Below are 21,758 nucleotides of genomic sequence, written 5' to 3' on the forward strand. Positions count from 1 at the left end.
TCAGTTGTGAAAAAAATCCCCAGAGATGTGCAATGCTGCTGTTCTCGTTCTTGGTGGCATTCCCAGTTTCTATCTATAAAAAGATATGCTTTCAACTGTTACTGTTTGGGTTTAGATGTGTTTTGTGACTATAAAATTAGTTCAAAGGTGAAACTAAATTATTGCATTAATTTAATAATTTAAAACACAGTCTTTTAAATCACTGTCACTTGCATCACAGTTAGTTATAAGGAAAAGGTAAGGACTATTATATAGTGATAATTATCTACAGAAATATGTGACTGCAAGTGTAAGTAGGCTACAGCTACACCCTCAAATTATCTCAAGACTCTCCCTTCCAATTATCTATCTTTGATCTTTTTTTATCCGCTAAATATTTGTAAACTGTCATCCATGCTTTCATTTCATCCTGCTTAGACTACAACCTTTCCAAACCTGAGCTAGTTCAAATGCTGCAGCAACACCTATTGTTGCATATCTACACTGACCTGTACATTTTAGTATTCATTTAAACAAATGACCAAAATAACCAGCTATGAACAGTTTATTTTTGGGCTGAACAACAGGGAGAAGGTATTTATGAAATGATGGGATCCATACATGAATGTCATACTAGATGGTTGATTGGAGAAGCGCTGTCGATGGATTTTCCTGTAAATTATAGGTCATGTTTTGATTGTGACAAAGGTCTGATAACAAAACGATGTGACTGTGAGAGCGAAGGAGATGAGGGAGATTTTTTTTTGTGAGTACTGGTTTCGTTTTGTTTGTGTCTGGTTGTGTTTAGGTTTTTTTTGTTTTTTGGGTTTTTTTTTTGTTATTTTTGTTTTTTGTTTTCTTTTATATTTGATGTCAGGAATTGTGTTGTTGTTTTTGTCTAGCCATTGTTAACGTTCATGTACATGTTGGTCTTTTTGTTGTGCTGTTAAAAAGCAATAAAAAGTGAGTTACAATAAAAAAAAATTATATATATATATATATATATTATTATTATTTTGGTTGGTCCCTGAATACATCACTGACTTACTAACTCCTTATGAGCCCAAATGCAGCCTGAGATTCTCTAGTAGAGATGTGTTAGAAATGTATCGGTCAGGAGTCAGGGCACTGCGACTGTTGTTGTTATTATTATTATTTCAGCATATTTTAAAAAATGCAACAGAGGAGTTAAAGGTAAACATCCTCATGGCCTTTTGGCTTCATAGTGTGTGACAACAGTGTGGAGTCACTGACACTGACCATAACTCAGTCGTGTGTTGTGTTTTCTGCCAGAGAGGATAAATACATCTCTTGTTCATGTCCTTGTTAACATTACAGTATGTAATGTGCCAGAGGACTCCGAACACAACTCTGAGCTGCGTTTCTAGCTAAGTCGCAGCACAAAAGAAACACACAACTGATTAATAATGAATGCCAACCACCAATTATTAAAACTGTAGGCTCTTACTCACAGTTCAAAATCTGATCCATCTCAGCAGTGTTACCTTTGAAAATGAGAGCGGATCATGATTGGCCAATAGTATAATCATCCTTATACAGAAACATTTGAAAATATTTGGCTCCTGTGCATATAATCTTTTAGTATGCAATTTGAAGCATATTTTTATGTATTGTTTTATTATATTTGAGACATTAATAAATATGTATTTTTTCTAATAAACTTTATTTTGGTGGTGTTACTCGTTAAAAAGAAAATAATGTGCTCATTATTATTATAGTTGTTATTACAGCCCCATTTTCTATCCTTCCCAGTTATCAGCTGAATTGTTTATTCATCTGTGTTTGGCAACAGAGTGTAAAACATTGCCTATTAGCAGCAAAACTGCTGCTAAACACTGTGTGTGCACGCATGAATGTGTGTGTGTGTGTGTGTTTATGTCATTGGTTGTTTATGTGTATAAAGTAGGTTTGTATGTGCACATCTGTTCATCACTATATAAGGGTCTGTGTTTGTGTGGGTGTATGTGTGTGTATTGGTTGTTGATGCGGGAAGCTGTACTTGCACCCTCAGAGTATTTCCACCCATGAGAAATAACCAAAGCCTTTTCCATCTGGCTAAATGTTAGCTCAAGGCATGTGTGTATGTTTGTGTGTGTGTTTGTGTGTGTGTGTGAGTGTGTGCGCTGTGCATTGCTGCACTGCTTATCAAAGCCTGTGCTGGCTCCACTGTTTTGCCACTCTCTCATGACAAATCAGCTTTAAATATTCTCCCTTGTTTTCTAAGTCACGCTCACACAAGCATGGAGGCATGAAAAAGACAAACACACACACACACACCCTGGGGCTGAACACTGCATGCCGAGGGGTGTCAGCTTTGGTCAGCATCGGCTCTCGCCCCACATCTCTCCTCCTCTCTCTCCTTCACTTCCTCTGCTCCCTCCATCCTGCACCATCTTCTCTAATTCTCTCTCCTTCTCTTTCTCACCACGACAGAATCACTAAAGCTACATTTTTTTTTCCTTTTTAGGCTATGCTCATCAGTGACTGATATAGAGTCCCACATTTGGAAATTATTTCACGCATCAAGACCATGCCAAACCTGTGTTAATACATTGAAATTGTCAAAAAAAAGAAAAAAGAATGGTGTGTTCCAACTGCCTCTCTCGCTTTACTCCTCTCTTTCAGATCATCATTTTAGTGCAGCCCCACTTTTGCTGCTGAGAGCAATTAACTTCCATCTTTTTCTTTTATGCAAAGAGACTGCATGATTTTTGCAGTTAGTGTAAAAGTGTGGGGAATTGGGATGCTGGAGTGCAATGGCATGGCGAGGAAGGCAGAATATAGGGGAAATATGACATAGGGACCTTTCAATTATTCTCCACTCTAAGTAAGGCAATGATGGTCAAGAAGGAAAATGCATGTTTAAAGAAAGGTTGAGTGGGTGTGTCCAGTGCATTAGACAAGCCACACAAGCATTCAGCTGAGACTTACATATATGCCAAGGCAGCTGGGGTGTACATATCCATGAATTATAGACAACAGCAAGCCTATATATATATATATATATATATATATATATATATAATTACAGAAAAGAGTACACTACATGTGCATTATGTCCCCTCAGTTGGACACAAGTGAGCTGCTGCATTAGCATGATGACTGCAGAGTGGCGGTCAGGAAAGTGTCATGGGATAACATGATGTGGATATCCGAATTAGGGCAGCAACTAACAATTTTTGTTATGAATAGAATTAATGCTTGGTTTGTAAAATAATGAAAAATTGTATAATTGATCATGCACTTAATGTGACATTTAAACAGCCAATTTTACCACTGGTGAGGATACTTAGAAAAAGCAGCCAATAATAATGCTTACTAATATCCTCACAGTTATGATTAATTGATTATCAAATGTTGCCTTTTCATTTTCTTTCGAACAGCAACAATGGAATAAATTAATGAACTAATTACCGAACTAATGTTTTAGCTATAAAAATAATTATTTTGTAAAGAAACAAAAAACGAGAAATGTATATAATTCCTCTCAAGTCCATCCTTAGATAATATATGATATAAATAGTTATATACATTTTAGAAACTTTTTTCCTGTTGTTTGACACTCATCCATGAATTTAACTTGTATTTGTATAGTATATAAATGTTTGACTCAAACATCTATTTAGAAAAATGTTGGTTGCCTAGCAATGTCACAATACCCACCTAACATCCCAATATTGCTCTTTCTTTTTTTAAGCTTCTGCAAAATGTTGGTGCCTTAAGGATTTCAGTGACAAGACTGTATAGATATTGATGACTCACACTCCTACTGAGAACATCCACAAACATATTCACACACACATGTTGATATTCCCTTACAAGGAACTAACAAGAAAATAAAACCACATTTACAGTAGGGCTGCAAATAACTATTCTTCAAATTGTCTCATTTGTTAGTCCAAGATATTCAATTTACTATTGCATAAGACAAAGAAAAGAAAAGCAAATCCTCACAAAGGACTGGCTGGAAGTGGGGAGTGTTCAAAAACGGACTAAAACAGTTAATTGATTATCAAAATAGTTGCTGATTATTTTCCCTTCGTGGATTAATTGATTAATCAACTGATTGTGGAAGTTCCAATGTGCAGTATACACCCGCAATTTGCTCTTGTTTTATTCCCTCAGTACCTAGCAGACATACATCCATTCATCCACCCATACATTTTTCTCTTTTTTCTTCACCCCTCCTTTTCGTGACGGTAAAAATAAAAGTTAATCATGACCTGGCTCTTGCCACTGTAACCTCCTGCCTCGGGACAATTTTAATACAATCCAAAACACTGTAGGGTGTTCAGGTTTGCTCCATTCCCCGCTCATAGGAGGTATTACACACTCAGTATGTGTGTGTGTGTGTGTGTGTGTGTTGTGGGGGGATGGATATTTTGAGTGTGACTGTCAGCATGTGAGAAAACATGCAAGAGAAGGGGGTATCATGCCATGTGGGCGGTGGAGCAAATACCGATGCTTGAAGGTTGGTTTTGGTCTGTGTGCGTGTGCGTGTGTGTGTGTGTGTGTGTGTGTGTGTGTGTGTGTGTGTGTGTGTGTGTGTGTGTGTGTGTGTGTGTGTGTGTGTGTGTGAGAGCGTGTGTGTGTCTGTCTGTGTCTGTGTGTGTTCCCTCTGAAGCTGACACAAAGGCATGTCCTGTGACACGGACAGGAGAGGTTAGACAAACAGCCACATCATGACCAAAACACTGTTGACTCAGTCTCTTGATAAAGACTGCACACAACACAGACTGGGCATCCTCAAAGAGAGGGGGAGCAGAAAGACAGACAGACAGAAAGAAAAACAGAGAAGGACAAAGTGAAGGTGAGGAAAGGTTGAGAATCAAGAATGAGATAGAGCAGAGAAGGAGGACACTGAGATGGATGAGAGAGAAAGAGGGAGAGGCAGAGATTGAGTGAGGTGGAGAAGGACAGAGGTAAGGAGAGGACAGCGAAAGAAAATAAATATGAAGACAGAACAGATTTTTTTTTCTAAAGTTAGTAGTTGCAGTGGAAAGACAAAGAGGGAAACACTGCCACATATTCTGCTGAGTAAAAAGAACCAGAAAAGTCCACAAAGCCCCACAATACCTCAATACATCAAACACTACACGGACTACACACAAAACAGCATAAGTTAGACTCATAAATAAGCAAGGACGCAAACTGCTTTGTGTGCATATGTAAAGTTATGTGCCCATCTGAGTAACTGTGTCGCTTGTTTTGGTTATGATGTACGCCAATTTGTGCAAATTCATCATTATTATGGTTTTTGTCTTCCATTTCAAAGGCAACAACAAAGTAGAGACACCACTGGAAAAACTGTGATTCACACTGCATTAAAAACATTTCTGGGTCTTTTTATCTGGTCCTTACTTCTTCAGTAGCGCATCTCAATGGTCCTTTTGGGCCTTTGATTAGCATTAGCATCCACTTAGCTTTTATGAGTGCCTCTCAGGCGTCTATGACTCAACACCTGTTGATGAGGGCAAATTGGCCTAATGGGTACAAAGAAGAGGGATGAGCTGCACTCTGCCAAACAGGGATAAAAAAAAAAAATCAGTGTTTAAAAAGATGAACAATATTTTCTATTTTTAGTCCTTTTTAAACCTTGACAGTATCTTTTTACTTACTGCTGTGACTATTTACTTTCAAGGAAGGATGTTGATAGGTGCAATTACTTTCACCTCAGAGAGAATATGCCTCCACTCAGGCATCGTCTTGTTTTGTACACTTTTCTAAATTGGTTCATCAATACATGTTGAAGGTACTGGTTTTACAAGCACACTATACTTTTATATTCTTAGATGTACCTGTAATTAATGTTTTATCGTGGCGACTGTCTCCTACATTTGCTGTGTGATACATAGTGGGATGATGATAGTGTCCATCACAACATCCAACACTCAAAAGTAGAGCAAATTTACAATGCATACTAACTTTTTTGTCTGCATCATCCTCAAATCCAAGTTAAAATTCTGGTGAATGGAAATGGGACACAGCTTTAGTCTTGTTTCTACAAGCTAATCTCTGTATCGCACTAAGCTAACATCTCTACATTCTCCTTGTCTTGTGCCAGTCAACTTAGCATGCCCCCCTCCTCTGCTGTGATATGCTCCTGTTTAACACCTTGGCTAAGCTTGCTGAATAATGCAGAGGGGACTAACACTTGCTGAGTCAGCACTGAGGACAGGTCAGTGGAGACACTGTGGCTGAACGACTCTGGCAGCCTTGACACACAAATGCAGAGGCACACATCAAGCAGATTCATGGGTGCTTTAACATCCACGAGATACCCAAATATATACAGATTCATGGGTGCATGCACACATGAATATGTAAACTGATGACACAAACACACATACAGAAAGAAAGAAAGAAAGAACGGTAACCCTATAGACACATAGACATAGTGGGAAGCCTGTTTGTGCAGGTCAAGACATGGTGATGAAATGCATAATCAATATACATTCAATCATGTTTCATAGTCCACAAATTTGCCTACTTAACAATACAATTGTGCAACGGTGCACAATAGCACACCGATTAGGAACTATATATATATATGTATATATGTATATATTAGTGACTTCTCTGACAATTGTCTGCTTTACTAGGTATGTAGGATATTAAAGGTACTCTGTGGAGTTTTTTGTAAATAAGCTATGTTTAAATTTTTTTTACATCTTGAATAAACAAAGCCTAAGAGTGTTGCCTTCCTTGTAAACATTTTGGAGAGTTGAGTTTTGACTAAGTCTGAAACCTACATTTTATTTTATCCATCTTTGCTAGCTTGCAATCTTCGTCTTCCTTGTCACTGTTGGCGCGCTGCTACATTTCTGGCATGTTGCCAGCAGTCAATCAGCAGAACAGCGTGAAGCCATCAGAGTCAAAACCAGAACAGGTGACCACTTATAATAACCACTAGACTACAGGTTACCTTTGATAGAACCGTACACACATTTTACTTTATGATTAAAAAAGCAATCCACCTGCAATTCATGAATATGTAAATATTTATTTTAAAGATCTCCTCCAGACATGTTTTCAAAACGTAAATAATACTCTGCTTACTCTGATATCTTTTGTTTTACTTTTTAAATTCAAATACTCAAATACTTCTAATACTGTGTCTCCCTCATTGACGCATCCCGAATCTATGAATATGCAAATATTGTTCATTTCAAAAGTTTTACTGCTAGGAAGAAGATGTCTCCTACTGCACTGTTAAGTCAGTGTATGTGCACTGGAAGGTTCAAGTTTCAACATTACCCTTGTGTAAATTGCATGATGGATCACAGCTGGGACTGAAATTGTTGTGATGTCACAAATCATGCTCAAAAGTATAGGCGTTAAACTCAGTTTTTAAATCAGATGAATGTGAAAACATGCTTCAAGTGTTAAACTGTACATACATCATTCTGTACAGTGAAGCTCAGATATCCAGCTAAAGCAATAAGAAGAAAATATATTTTTGATCAAATGCAAAACGCTGTTTACAGATTCTGAAATATTCAAAATAAATGATGCACCAAGAGCTAATTCCTAGAAATATACTAATAATATATAATACGAATAATAATATAACAAAAAAGACAGGAAGTGAACTTGTAGTGAGTTTTGTGTAAATTTACATCCACGTTATCTCTCTGTTACATATCTGTATGTATACTGCATCTGAGTTTGGAGTGATCACTGTTCCTGCAAATCAAACACACAGAATATTCTGTTTAGTATAACTGCATGTTTGGATTAAGGGCTGGGACTTTGTTATACTTGTCACATATCCAGAAATGCCAAGGGATTCATCTTTAGATATTTCTAACATCTGTCATTCAAACGGCAAATGTCAGAATACAGCTAAGACGCCATCACCATATGCATTTTATAGATTTCTTGAACTGCTTGTCAGAGTTTGTGTGTACATTTAAGTGACTTTGTGTCTGTTTCAACATTAAGGGCTGATGTGATACTGTGTGTGTGTTTGTGTGTGTGCTGTGTAAGACAGTACGCTTTGTGTGTATGGTGCGTGTATGTGTGTTTGTAAAGCTTGTTAGAGTAGCAGTTGGGTCCTGCTGACAGCTACTGCAGCTGAACAGCGGGGCTGACGAGGACAATCAATTAGCCCTGCATCGCAAGCACACACACACACACACACACACACACACACACACACACACACACACACACACACACACACACACACACACACACACACACACACACACACACACACACACACACACACAAACTCACACACACACACACACACACACACACACAGTATATGCAGTCATAGATAAGGATATTAAATGTAATAACATAGGCACACAATTTCATGTTTATATTTCCATGTTTTGAAGATTTACAAAAAATAACTTCAGGAGAAAATTGGGTGAAACTTGTTGGCTGTGTGTGTGTTTGTGTGTGTGTGTGTGTGTGTGTGTGTATGTGTGTGTGTGTGTGTGTCTGTGTCTGTGTCTGTGTGTGTGTGTGTGTGTGTGTGTGTGTGTGTGTGTGTGTGTGTGTGTGTGTGTGTGTGTGTGTGTGTGTGTGTGTGTGTTAGCTAAGCCCCAGCTGGGGTAGCACAAGTTTATCAAATATCAGCCTTGATCCCTCTAAGGGCTGTTTGGACGATGTTTGCTAGATGTACTGTATATTTGTGTGTGTTTGCTCTGAGGGCTGTGTGTGTGATGCTGAGCAGAAGCTGATGTTTTGACAGGCGTCCTGCTCTCAGTCTGTCTGCCTCACATCAGCTCTGTGTGTGTGTGCACTTGTGTATGCTTATGAGTGTTTGCGTGTCAGGAATCCTGCGCCCAAGTGCAGCATTGCCTCCATATGTGTGTTTGTGTGTGTGTGTCTGTGTGTGTGTGTGTGGTCAGAGAGCAGGGTTAAGCAGTGGTCTGACTGTCAGTGTGTATCTGACCTTCCATCTACCACTGGGATCACTTATCCTGCTGCAGGCTCCACAGTAGCACATAACACCATCCTCCTGCCACCCTTCCCCTTTTTTTCTCTCTCTATCTGCTGCTTCTTTTTCTGCCTGTTAACTTTTCTTTCTGCATCTCTTATTTTTTCCTCTCTAAAATTCCTCTAACAATGCATTCTCCCTTTCTTCTTCTGCGTTCCTATCCGTATCCCCTATCCCTGTTTTCTCCCTCTCTTTGTATTTGTATTCTCTACTTCTCTTTTTCTCTCACTCTGCACTCGCGGCTCTCCCGTCCTCACTCTCTGCTGCTCAGATACCAAATTCAGAGAGAGTTAACGATGAAATGAAAACAGGAGAGGGAAGGCTAATGAAGACAAGAAGAGACAGAGAAGAGGGAGGAGAGAGATGGCAGGAGTAATGCTGAGATATACAAATAGAGAATCACAGAAAGAGGGGGAAATATGGGGAGAAATGCTGACAGTTGGAGAGAGGAAGATAAAAGTGTTTGACAGCGGAGAAAAAAAAAAGAATCTTTTTCATTTGTGTCAGAGCACCATTGTCAGAGTAACAAAGACATAGCTCTCACAGTGCACCAGAGGATTTGTCAAACTCTTCCTCTCTCAGACGCGCACACACATGCACACATACACAGAAACACACACGCACACACTCACACACACACACAAAACACACAACATAAATACACAGAGTGTTTATCTCTTTCCTTCAGCAGGGACGAATCTCCTGGGGTGAGAACAGCTCCAGCTCTCATTTTTCTGCAGTGTCACTTCTGACATTTGTAATGTTCTCACCCTCACTTAGCCTAGGTTGCAAAAACCCAATGGTATCACACAATTTTTTCGGTCTCCATGTCTTGTATGTTAAAGTTTCAGCAAGTATTCTTGTTGAGCAAACCTTTACTGTATACTTTCTCTACTGTTTCACAGAGGTTTCACTCTATAAAAATGGGGCCGACAAATACTCAACATCTGACACAGTTAGTTAATTTAGCAGCCACTAAAGACTGTAGATTGGGAGCAATTTCAAAGCGGCAGGAGCAGGTTAAGCTGGCTCAGGTTAAATACTGACAATTCCTGACATCACATGCACAGTAGGACGAAAAACCGGTGATAGTACCCCAAAGTAACCACTGATGTCTAGACCACTATATTTAGAATAAGAAAGGTAAGGTAAAGGTACTTTATTTTATCACACATACTGTACAGTTCACGTAGCAAATTGATACATTTTTGTTACCACAATGAGGATTGTCTCTTCACCTCTGGAATTAGGTTCACACATGTCTCCTTTGCTTTTGTATGCAAACTTTGCCAACAGCTTAATACATATCAGCTGACTTTTCATTATTATCCAACTTAAACCCAAATAAATGCCAAAGAGCTTCAGAGATCCTTTTAATTTCCCACAACAATCCCCTCAGAGAGCCTGTTTCAATGCAACACCTTGCCTAAGGGGATATTAATGTAATTAACACACCAGCTGCAACTGCAGTGACATTGTTATACACCAGAGTTATCCCTGTACAGGAAAGTTATATTTTGAGCTGCTTTGCTTTGTAATTTGTGACCAGCTTGTGTGTTTGTGGTTTGAGCCATGAGTCACTGTTCCAAGTTAACTACTTAAAAAAAAGAAAAAATTGAATCATCCATTGTAGACCACCAAAGAACATCACTGCACTTACTTTTCTATCCCCCTCATGTCCTCAAGACACACCCAAACAAACACCATCCGCTTCACTGTCTGTCTTTATATCTCTAACACACTTACACAAATGGATCAGCAGTCACATTAGCTATGTTTGTCAAGGACTGAGACTGAGTGAATGCTGCGAGAGAGGCTCAATAAGCAGCTAAACTTCATTGTTTTTTAACTGGCACACTCTATTTTCTTCCTCTTATTATCTGTCATTCTTATGCATCCATTGTTCTCTCATTTAAGGTTGCTGTGTGTTCTCAAACTCCTCCTCCACCTCATCAAACTTTGTCTCATCCAGTCCTTCCTTGCTCCTCTTATCCCTCGATCTCTTGTTCTTTCATTTTCACTGCATATTCGGCACACTCCCTCACACTTCTATATCTTTTTTTATGATGCAACGCACTCACTATCCCTCTTTTCCTACTTTTGCTGTGTTTTCATATCTATGATTCTCATTTGTCTCTGTCTTATTTCGTCCCTCTCTCTTCACTCTCTTCCTCGTGCTTTCTTTCACATGCTTGTCAGCTATTTTTGCCCTTTCTCCCTCTTCCTTTCCTTCAGGTTCTTTGTCTTTGCTTCACCCTGCTCAACCTCTCATCTACCTTTCAATTATAACTTTGCACTTGTTTTTTTTAACTCCTTCCCCAGTCATGTTCATTAATTCCCCTTTTCCCCCCTCTCTTCCCAGGTCTCCACTATCCTCTGCCAAAACTTTTAATTTCATTCCTCACCGTCTTTATTCTCTTCATCTTCTTCATTTCATCTTCTCTTTAATCCACTGGCCTAATCACCTTCTTCATTACTCCTTGCATCTCTCTTATACTGTCTCTCTTTCCATGCAAAATCCACCTCCTTCTTTCTCGCTGTCTTTTTTTCCTGCTTCTTTTTTGCATCCACTGTCACTCAGATGGCTCAGCTACAAGACTACACCCTACAAGGACTAAACTTCTGTCTCCCTCTCCCCTTCTTTCTCACTTCAACCTGCTCTCTAATTCTCCTCTACTATGTCCCGAGCTCAGCCCCACATTTTAAGAAAGTTGAATTGGCTTGTAAATTGAGTTCTTATAGCCAAAGGAATGCAATACACATCAGTAGAGAAATGATTCTGCACAACTAACAACAAATTTGCATTAACAGCTAACTGGAAGAGCTGTCAGTAAAAGTGAGCCAATGTTACATTTGCTTAACAGCAGCCATAAGTGGCAATTATGGGATAATGCTAATTGCTTAGACATAGTGTAATAGTAATTAAAGTACTTAAACAGTAATAACAGAGTCGGTGATTTGACACAGTGATGTCAGTTACACATGGGCAATATTTATCTAACATTCACTAATGTAAGCTAGTATTAGTCACCATGTGCCACTGACATACATACTAAGTGAGGCTGTAGCAGCTAATTCCCTCAGTATATTGAATTGAGCAAGGGTTGGTTTAAAAGTCACATAGTCTCACTTTAAATGAGGAATTTAAAAAGTCTGACACTATGGGGTCCCCTCTCAGACAACTCCATCTCAGTTAGTGGGCTACCATTTGAACCCTGTTTTCTACCCTACATGTATTTGCATGTTTGGCAATGCTCCCTATTTCTATAATACCTATGTTTATATCATAGACTGTATATAAGAAATGGACGTAACATCCGTGACGTCACCCATTGGTTTGTGGAGTGCTGCTCGGAAGCCAATAGTTTAGGATCTGTGCAGTAGGGATGTCCCGATCCGATATTTGGATCGGATCGGCCGCCGATATTAGCAAATAATGCATATCAATATCGGATCGGCCTGCACGGGAAAATCCCGATCCGGACTCCCGATCCAGTTTGTTTTCAAAACTCCGGTCCGTGTTTTCCAGCGCACCGATGTAGGTAATCCATTCCAGTTTTTTTCAGCTTTTCCCCCCAAATCCGGTCCGCGTTTTTCAGCACACCTAGCAACCTGTCCAGCATCCCACTATTTATTTTCTACTCAGCTTTTTTGTGTGTTTTGCTTTTTTAATACAGTTTACAATATTGTTTGCACTGATGGCTTTTTAAGCCTTGGTTTACACTCTTGTTGTTCAAGAGCAGAGCACTGATGCCAATTCAGTTTGTGTGGTTAATTGACTATTTATTATTTTGTCTATTTTGTGTTTATTTAACCCTGTTAAGAATAAACAGGTCAGCTTCTCATTACCAACCATTGTGGATTATTCAAACTAACCTAATTAAAATGGCTAATTGTTCTTAAGAGTAAAACCCTTTTCAACATGAGTATAACAACAAAATAAGTAAATATCTTTAATCTTTAATACATGCTTGGATCGGCCTGTATCGGTATCGGCCGATGCTAGAAGCTACAATATCGGTATCGGATCGGAAGTGCAAAAAGCTGGATCGGGACGTCCCTACTCTGCAGCGCCATCTTGAACATTTCCGGTGCATGCCGGAAAAAATAAAAGCATGGATTCTAATTATATGGGCATCAGGAGGAGCAAGAGGCGCGCTCCTGAACCTGTGAACCAATCAACTTGTCAATCACGACGTAGCCACGCCCCAATGCATACCCTGCTTTATCGTCAGATATAAAATCAGGGAGGCCAAAATTTCACAAATGAACATCATACTGCATTGAAGAAGGCTTTAAACTAGCGATTGAGACCATAAACACATTTTGAAAACGTTTACTGAGGTTAGAAATCAAGTGAGAAGTTGGTGAATTCTCCATTGACTTGTATAGAGACGGAAGTCCTTTTGACACCAAAACGGCCGCCCCCTGGTGGCCTTTTGATAAAATGCAGTTTTAAGTTACTTCCGCATTGGCCTCATTTCAGAGGACCGGAACTCCCCGCCTGGTTTATATACATACAACTATCACTGGCCTACTTTGACACTGAAGAAAACTTACAAAAGTGATGATTTTCAGGCAAATTTTGGAGTAATAAGGACTGTTATTGGATTTTTTGGTCATTTTGGACATCAGAAATAATAATATCCCCAGAAAGTTTAAGTAACACAGTGTATCATTTTAGATTCGACTGACTTTGAAAGGGAGTACACATTTTGATACAAATTGCAGCTATTGGTCAGTGAGGGTTTTTAAGTACCTTTTTCACCTTCATGGTTTGTATGTTGTAAGCCACTGCTGCATCTCCAGTGGCTGACCTTGTTTCTAAGTGGCAAACTACAATAACTTACAACCTGCTGGTTTTAAAAACACCAGCATGCTCACTTCTCTTTCACCTCAGGTAGTATATTTGTCTCACATCTCTTTTTTCCAAGCCACCCCTTCAACTCTTACAAGCCCTCCTGGCCAGGCTCTCCTCACAGTTTGGAAAACTCTTTAAATCTTATTCTTCACTAATTGGACTCTTTTCTGTAAGGACATGTGTTAATGTTGCGCTGTTAATTACTAACAACATCTCATGCTCAAATCTAACAAATCTCTGGGAGTATTCTCCTTTTGCTACATTGTCAACTCTGCATTATAATTGGATTCATTTTAATAAGGGATAACAAATGATGATGGTTGTTACCTGGATTCCTGTCATCAGTGTGTCTCATGAAATAATTAAATGTGTCTCTGTTTAAGGATATTATGTGTATTGTGATAATAATGAGGAATTCATTCTTTTTTTTTTAGACAATCACATTTGGGGCAAGAGGTGATGAAGCTGGATTATATTTCTGCTTCACTGAGAATCCAAAATGACTGTAGCTCCTAAAATGAGAAGTCAGTTTTGTCTGTAGCCTTCCTCGGTGGCCAAGCTATATTGACTATAATGATGAACTTTTTTGTTGTTGTTTTTTTGGTTGTTTTTTTATGTTTGCTTGAGTTTTGATCAGATACTAAGATCATATAAACTGCTGATGTTTGGCACTAATACTCAGTCCTGATCTCCCTCTCTAAAAAAAACATGTATCTTTTACCCCCTCTATTCCTCTATCAGTCCTGCTTTCTTCCATCTCCTCTTTTCTACTCTGTCCATTTGGCTTGCTGTTAGTCTTACTATCTCTCTTTTGAAGCTGATGGGGCAGAAAAGTGAAGGGACAGGTCTTTTAACTCGGCATATCTCTCTCTACACACCTTTTCCCTCTCCTCCACCTCCGTGCCCTCTGACTCTTCTAAGCTCCCCTTCTAAACTGTCACTTCTCTGCTGCCCTCACTTCCTCCTAAAATCTGCTACACCTATAGCTCCACCACTCTTTTTCCAAGACATCATTGCACTTTTCGCTTCTCTCCTGCAGCACGCACACACACACACACACACACACACACACACACACACACACACACACACACACACACACACACACACACACACACACACACACACACACACACACACACACACACACACACACACACTCACACTCCTCTCCTGTCAGACTGTCCAAGTGGTCACCACCCTATATTCTCTGTGCAGGGGAGGAAAGGACTGTCTGCCAAACATGTAGGGGTGGGGTAGCTTTGGCTCATACAATTTGTGCATAAAACGTTTGTGTGTGTGTGTGTGGTGTGTGTGTGTGTGTGTGTGTGTGTGTGTGTGTGTGTGTGTGTGTGTGTGTGTGTGTGTGAGTGAGTGTGCGTTTGAGATGACAAGTGTTTATTGGGGGATTCCCTTGAAAGGGAGATCCTGTAATTGTGTTTGCGTGCGCGTGTGTGTCGGCCTGGGTGGGCGGGTGTGGAGTAGTTTAATGTCGGGTGTCCTGTGAGTGACTCATGAATTCCAATAACATCAGTGACACTACTCCCCGCTCTCACCCTTGTGTTTAATTTGGTGACACAAAAACATTTGGAACCAATTTGCATCTTGTTTTAGATGAATCCATCAGAGGTAAAAATGAGCAGAGTTTGATATGGCAAGATGGGGTGATCAGGTTCATGGCTGTTCTCACGCCAAGTGCAATTCTATCTTTTCCTGCATCTAAAAGCACATAGAGAATATATTGAGGACGATTCATTTTTAATTATCTTACTACGTCAGGTTTAGATCATGTTCATTTTGGACTAGTGTATGATTCAATCAAAAGCTCCAGAGCAACAACTAAATGGACCTTGAGATGAGATAATTTTGCTGTTTCCATGGTCAGGAATTCACTTCACAATCTTTAAGCCAAAGTGAAGTATGAAGTCTTCGCATAAATTCACAGATTCAAACGTCCCAGATCAATAACTCATAAGTGAAACGCAACAACGCCTCTTTCATACAATAATATGTCTGACAAGGAGCTGCATCAGTGTCTATGTAAAGCCAGCTGTGAGACGAATGTGCACCATCTAAAAAGTGCAACACCAAAAAGAGATAATGCAAAAATATTCAGTAACTTAACTCTTATGCAACACTTAGTTTGGAACAATGTACTTTTTAATAATTTAATTTTGGGTGTTGTTAATTCAATAACACCCAAAGATCACATTGATAATGAAAATATATTTCATATATATGAAATATATTCCCCCCCCTATAGTTCTGTAATGTCATATATAGGCTACTGTCTTTGCAAAGTTTATGACGTTTTGTGACTTTTCTTCTGTTATGTGTGACTAATTGTACATTTCAGTTATTCTTATTTATATTTATTTTTAATGTATTATTTAATTTATTTTTTAATGAATTAAAATAATTATTCTGATTATTTCATTATTATTATCTGGTTTTTGCCTTTTCTTTAGTTTAATACAGACTGTGCCATTTGCATTGCTGTATATAGTGCTGTATGTATACTGTGCATCTGTGCCATTTTTCCATATATGTGTGTCAATCTTTTTCTTTAATGGGCGTTAAAATGGGAAATTACACAGGTTAACTAAATGTATTGTCCTTGTGCAAGTTCCTCCGTTTTGTATGAGTGTTTGAGTGTGCCAGTACACCACATTATATTTGCTCAGAGAGCCGACAGGGTGAAATAGCTTTTGATTAAAAAGAGCTGAAACAGATGGGGGCAGATGGGAAGATAAAGACAGAAATGAGAAAGGGAGAGATTGAAAGAGGGGGATCTACAGAGATGGAGTGATATGTGGTGAGGCACGGACTGATAAGACAGACTGAGAGCGGAAGGCAACAGATAAGCAAAAGCATTGAAAGAACGAAGAGGAAGAATCAAAAAGATGTTCAGAAGCCTTATAAAACATGTTTAGGAGTCTTTGGCTAATTAAAGGGGACTTTAATGCTTTTTGTGATTCTCTGTTATTTTCTATACTGTTATGATGTCAGATGTGATTGAGAAGTTTTGAGAAAAAGAAGTGAAATCCAACTACTACCATTTTTTTTACATCGCCTGCCAAGACGCAACTTCCAGAACCTAACTGGAATTTTTACTTAATTTTTACTGTAAATCATACAAAGATGTTAGTGTGGAGCCCCAGAATATAAATGACATGTCCCCCTTTGAGTTCACATGACACAAGCGCTGTACGTTTGAGTCTGTACATAAGTTAAAATGTGTCCTTACGTGTACTTTCACATGAGTATTCTCATTGCATAATGTTAGTTAATCTTAAAGTCAACAAGGTAGAAAAAGATAACAATGCACTTAAAGTTCCAGAGTATTCCATATCTTTCCTCATGCTCACAAAGTTGTGCAACACCTACTCTGGACCTAACTGTGTACAGTATGAGTGTGTTCATTACTAAACCGGTGATTATAAACCACTGTGACAGAACACATCAGTATGTATTCATTGTGATGCACCTTGAAAAATAAACAGTAAAAGGAAAAACATATTATACATGGATGAAAAGAGTCTAAATAGACAGTTTTGGCTCTCAAAGTGGGGTTGATCGCTATATTTTCTCGCAGTTTTCCACAAATGCTGGCTGATGGCTGGATGGTTGGATATTAAAACATTTGCAGCTGGCAACATTCTTACTGTTCTTTTTTTCCATAACTTGGTGCCTTGCATCCAATTGAGCAGAACTTACGTCATGAAAATAAAGCCAAATTGTCACTCATCTCTCGTTGTTTTGATGTGTTTGGATCAGACATGTGACCAAATTTTTTAAATTTCAAACGTGAAACAATAAACATTTCTTTTTTTACTATATTAATAAGCCCCCTTCCTACTGTAATATAAAACGTTATTAATAAACAGGCAATCTAAAGAAAAACACTAGCAGTTGGATTGTGGCCACATGAACATGATATTTTAGTGGAAAATAGGATAATAGTTTACCCCAAGATAACAGCCGAGTCCTTGTGTCTGTCTGTGCTTGTGTCTGGGTAACAGTGGCAATGTCTGACTATTGTATGCATGTTTCTGACTGTGCCTGTGTGCACATATTTTCTTGCCTGCAGGGGCTTCTTGCACATATATATACACACCTACTTAAAATAGGTTTTATCCTTTCTGGGTCATCAGGTCTTTTCAGTAGACATACTAAGTTGCTCAGAACAAAAAGGCCAAATAGTACTTATTTTGGTCTGCGTGTTTACAAGTGTGTTTTCTTTTCTGCAAATACACACTGTCTCTCTGTCTCAGCCCCCCTAACCACTTTTAATGCACACACACAAAGACACATTTCAGTGGCAAAATGCTGAAAAAACCAAGAGAAAAAAAAAACCTTGGGGGGAATTCCTGGAAGTGAGCTATGAGATTCTGTCAGAACACTCAGACACACATAAGAGTGCACACATGGGCACGTTCACAATGGTAAATGGATGAGTGAAAGCTACATAGTTCCTATCAGCTCTAAGTTCACTCCTGGACATGGAAACACATCTAATCAGCAGCAGTCAATCAAACAACAGAACTGAACTCCACACAAGCTGACTATAAATGCATAAATACAGAGACACACACATACACATGAAAAGATAACTTCTTGGCACAGTGTCTTACTGAAAGACTGTATGCAGAGGATTAAAGAGCTAGTATAAGAATGTGCAGCATCTAACCACCACTCTGTCTCAATAGAAGCTATCATAGTGCCTCAGTCTTTGTGCTACAAAAGATCATCAAGATATTATCAGAGCATAAAGATGACTTGACAACTGTGTCAGGAGGATTTTCAATGAATGGCTGCCACAGTCCAGATGAATGACAGTGCTTAAAAAAAAGTTATCTCATCTCACTCCTGTGATAGAAATGATTGAAACTGAAATTCTGACCCTATCTATCTATCTATCTATCTATCTATCTATCTATCTATCTATCTATCTATCTATCTATCTATCTATCTATCTATCTATCTATCTATCTATCTATCTATCTACATGCATACAAACATACATATACATATGTATATCAATCAATCGATCAATCATAATCATAATCATATTTATAAAGTTTAACTCTTTAATTTGCCATAATGATGTAGCATGTTTTCAAGCTATTGTCTCAGCAATGTTAGTCGCCGTTCCATCACTGAAAGCACAGAACTGATCAGGACCTGACAACATAATCACAGAATTCCCAAATGTTGTAGTAATTGACCAGATGACAGCTCAGGGTTATGTGCAACAGTGAGACATTTTCCAAATAAACAATACTAATAATAATAATTTATAAAGTATCTGTGCACGAAAACTTAAAATAATAAGATATTTGTTAAAGTGCTATTGGAAGTTTTGAAAAGAGGATCGCTCCAGTGCTGCAACTTGGGAGTGGTGGGCCTTGTCTTTATTAAATAAATAATAAAGTCAAGTGAATTATTTTAATCAGAATCTGGAAATGTGTAATAAATAAGGTGTCTAAAAAATATTGTGAAATTGTTGAATTGCAATTGTGTCCAGAGTGTATTTTTTATGCATGAAAAGCAGATTAAAACAGAACTAAACGTTTCTTAATAGAATAAGAACTAAGACCAAATAAAGTACAGTTTTTAATCTATAAGGAATCTTAGTAACATAGTCTTAAAAACAGCTCCAGATGAGAATTTCTGCAAAGATATGATGCAGATTTGAAAGATTGTTTTTTAAAGTATCGGTTGAAAAATGTAATAATAACTCCCACTTCTGAAGTATTGTGAATGCATGATGTAATTTTTCACTGAATCTTTCCTCCCTCAAACCTTTCTTCCTCACATTCAGTGAGACTTGCTCCTATTTTGAACCTTGACCAAATGCAGTTAGTGCAGCTGTTGTCTTTTAACAGTATCAACTTTTATTTTTGTCCTCAAGCTGCTTTTGTCTCCTGCTTGCTTGCCTTGTGTCATACAGTAGTACTGTACAGACACACCACAGCTGTCACTCTGTGTGGTGGTATGATATTTTACGTCATTTATATACACACATGTGATCGGACAAGACTCAGCAACTGGTCTGCATCTGACAGATTACTATTTATCAGGCAAATATAAGATACATATCTGTTAAATCTCTCAGCTTAAAGTAATAAACCAGTGTGAGAAATGTGAGGTGTTGTGATTGGGATTACACATGCATGCATATGCTTTATCCACTAAATAGTGAATACTTTTCATGAAAGAAAGTTTTTTTTCAAGTGCATGACAGAGATAACTAGATAACTGAATCCAGAGGTCATGGAAATGTAGGTTATACTTAATGTGTAACACACTCATAGTCATGACCACCTCTCTGTGTTATTCTTTTTTTATAAACACATATACACACACACACACACACACACACACACACACACACACACACACACAGACACACACACACACACACACACACACACACACACACACACACACACACACACACACAGAGGAGTGAGAAATGAAACAGGCCTCGGGGGCAGTCATCCAAGTTAGAACCTAATACAGTGGTATTTTAATGTTTCACTGCCAAAAGCAACCCTGCAGGTGTGCCTCTGTGTGCCTCTGTGTGTCAATGTGTGTGTAGACGTGTGTGTGTGTGTGTGTGTGTGTGTGTGTGTGTGTGTGTGTGTGTGTGTGTGTGTGTGTGTAATCGTACTGTAGCACTGTGACTTTAGCCTCAGGGCCAAGTGAAAAGTAAGCATGGCACCTGCAGGAAGTTAGATAGGTAAGAAGCTCAGATAATCTGAAAACTTTAGCGTCAATGAGACGCACACAACATAAGGCTGTCAGAAGTTCCACTATCTGATTTCTAACACCAAGCTGACTGAGACATACTTGCTTTGTTTCATGGTAAGTTTTCAACATCAGAAAAAGAGGAATAGGGCACCTTGTCATTTTACATATGTCTTACTTTGTATTTCTTCACGAGTTCCTTTGCACTCTCTATACATCAACAACTTGTACCTTCCTTGTCTCTGCAGTCTTGCATCATCCCAAATTATTACAGCTGTAAAATTACAATAAAAAGGGTAAAAAATGTCCTATGAAAAAGCCACAGCCTCATCTAAACCTTTAAGTTGCTATAGACCTGCAGCTTCAAGTCTCACAGCACTGTAACATGTAATGTCAGTACTAAGCGTTACAGTTTCAGCAGTAAGTGAATGGAAACAGAGGAATGAAAGAATAACTCACCGTCTCTTCTGATGTTGCCCCTCAAGACTTTGGCAGTAGAGACCTGAGCCCTCGCGACTCCGGTTATAACCAAAACTAAAACCATCCACATAAGGAGAACCAAAGGTCCGCTCATAGTGACAATAAACTCCAACACTGTTTCTTAAATGAAATACCCTCTCCACACCTTCCAGTGACTTAAAACAATTTTTTTTCTCTCTCTTTAAAATACCCCGTGACACAGAAAATCAAAAAGAGCTTTCTATTCTGCAACTTCTAGCTTTCATTCTGTCTCTCTTCTGACCGCAAATGAGAGTCACTTGTTGACTCCTTTCCAAAGCTTGGCGCACGCGATGTCCCGTCTTGTGCCAAAGTGCCCAAATATCCAAACAGCGCTTTCAAACACCGAAAGCAAAACTCCAAGACAACTAAGTGCAAGAGGATAATATAGCTCTGTTCACGGTCAGACGTGAGATTAGGCGCCGACCTTCTTATCGCTGTGAGGCAGAGGAATTATGCGCAGAAATATGAGAAATACCCTGAATAGTTCACAGTCTATCTGACGAGTCTCAGTCGGCGCGTCAAACTTCACCAACTGAGCAGTGTGTGTGTGTGTGTGTGTGTGTGTGTGTGTGTGTGTGTGTGTGTGTGTGTGTGTGCGTGCGTGCGTGCATGTGTGTGTGTGTGTGCGTGCGTTCGGGACGATGGGGCGGAAGGTCAGACAGGGAGAAATACGTTTTGCCACTTCAA

At 38.9% G+C, this 21,758-nt stretch overlaps 1 protein-coding gene across 1 annotated transcript in view; it reads right to left on the minus strand.

Annotated features, from left to right (window-relative positions):
- pdgfd (platelet derived growth factor d) overlaps window positions 1-21,268 on the minus strand; it is a 53,327-nt gene extending 32,059 nt beyond the window's left edge. The window contains exon 1 of the mRNA XM_062419533.1: window positions 21,030-21,268. Within this exon, the coding sequence (XP_062275517.1) occupies window positions 21,030-21,144 (115 nt within the window). The 5' untranslated portion in view covers window positions 21,145-21,268. The remainder of the gene's footprint in view (window positions 1-21,029) is intronic.
- Between the last annotated feature and the right edge of the window lie 490 nt (window positions 21,269-21,758).

Source organism: Scomber scombrus, chromosome 5 (assembly GCF_963691925.1).
Source record: "Scomber scombrus chromosome 5, fScoSco1.1, whole genome shotgun sequence".
NCBI lineage: Eukaryota > Metazoa > Chordata > Actinopteri > Scombriformes > Scombridae > Scomber > Scomber scombrus.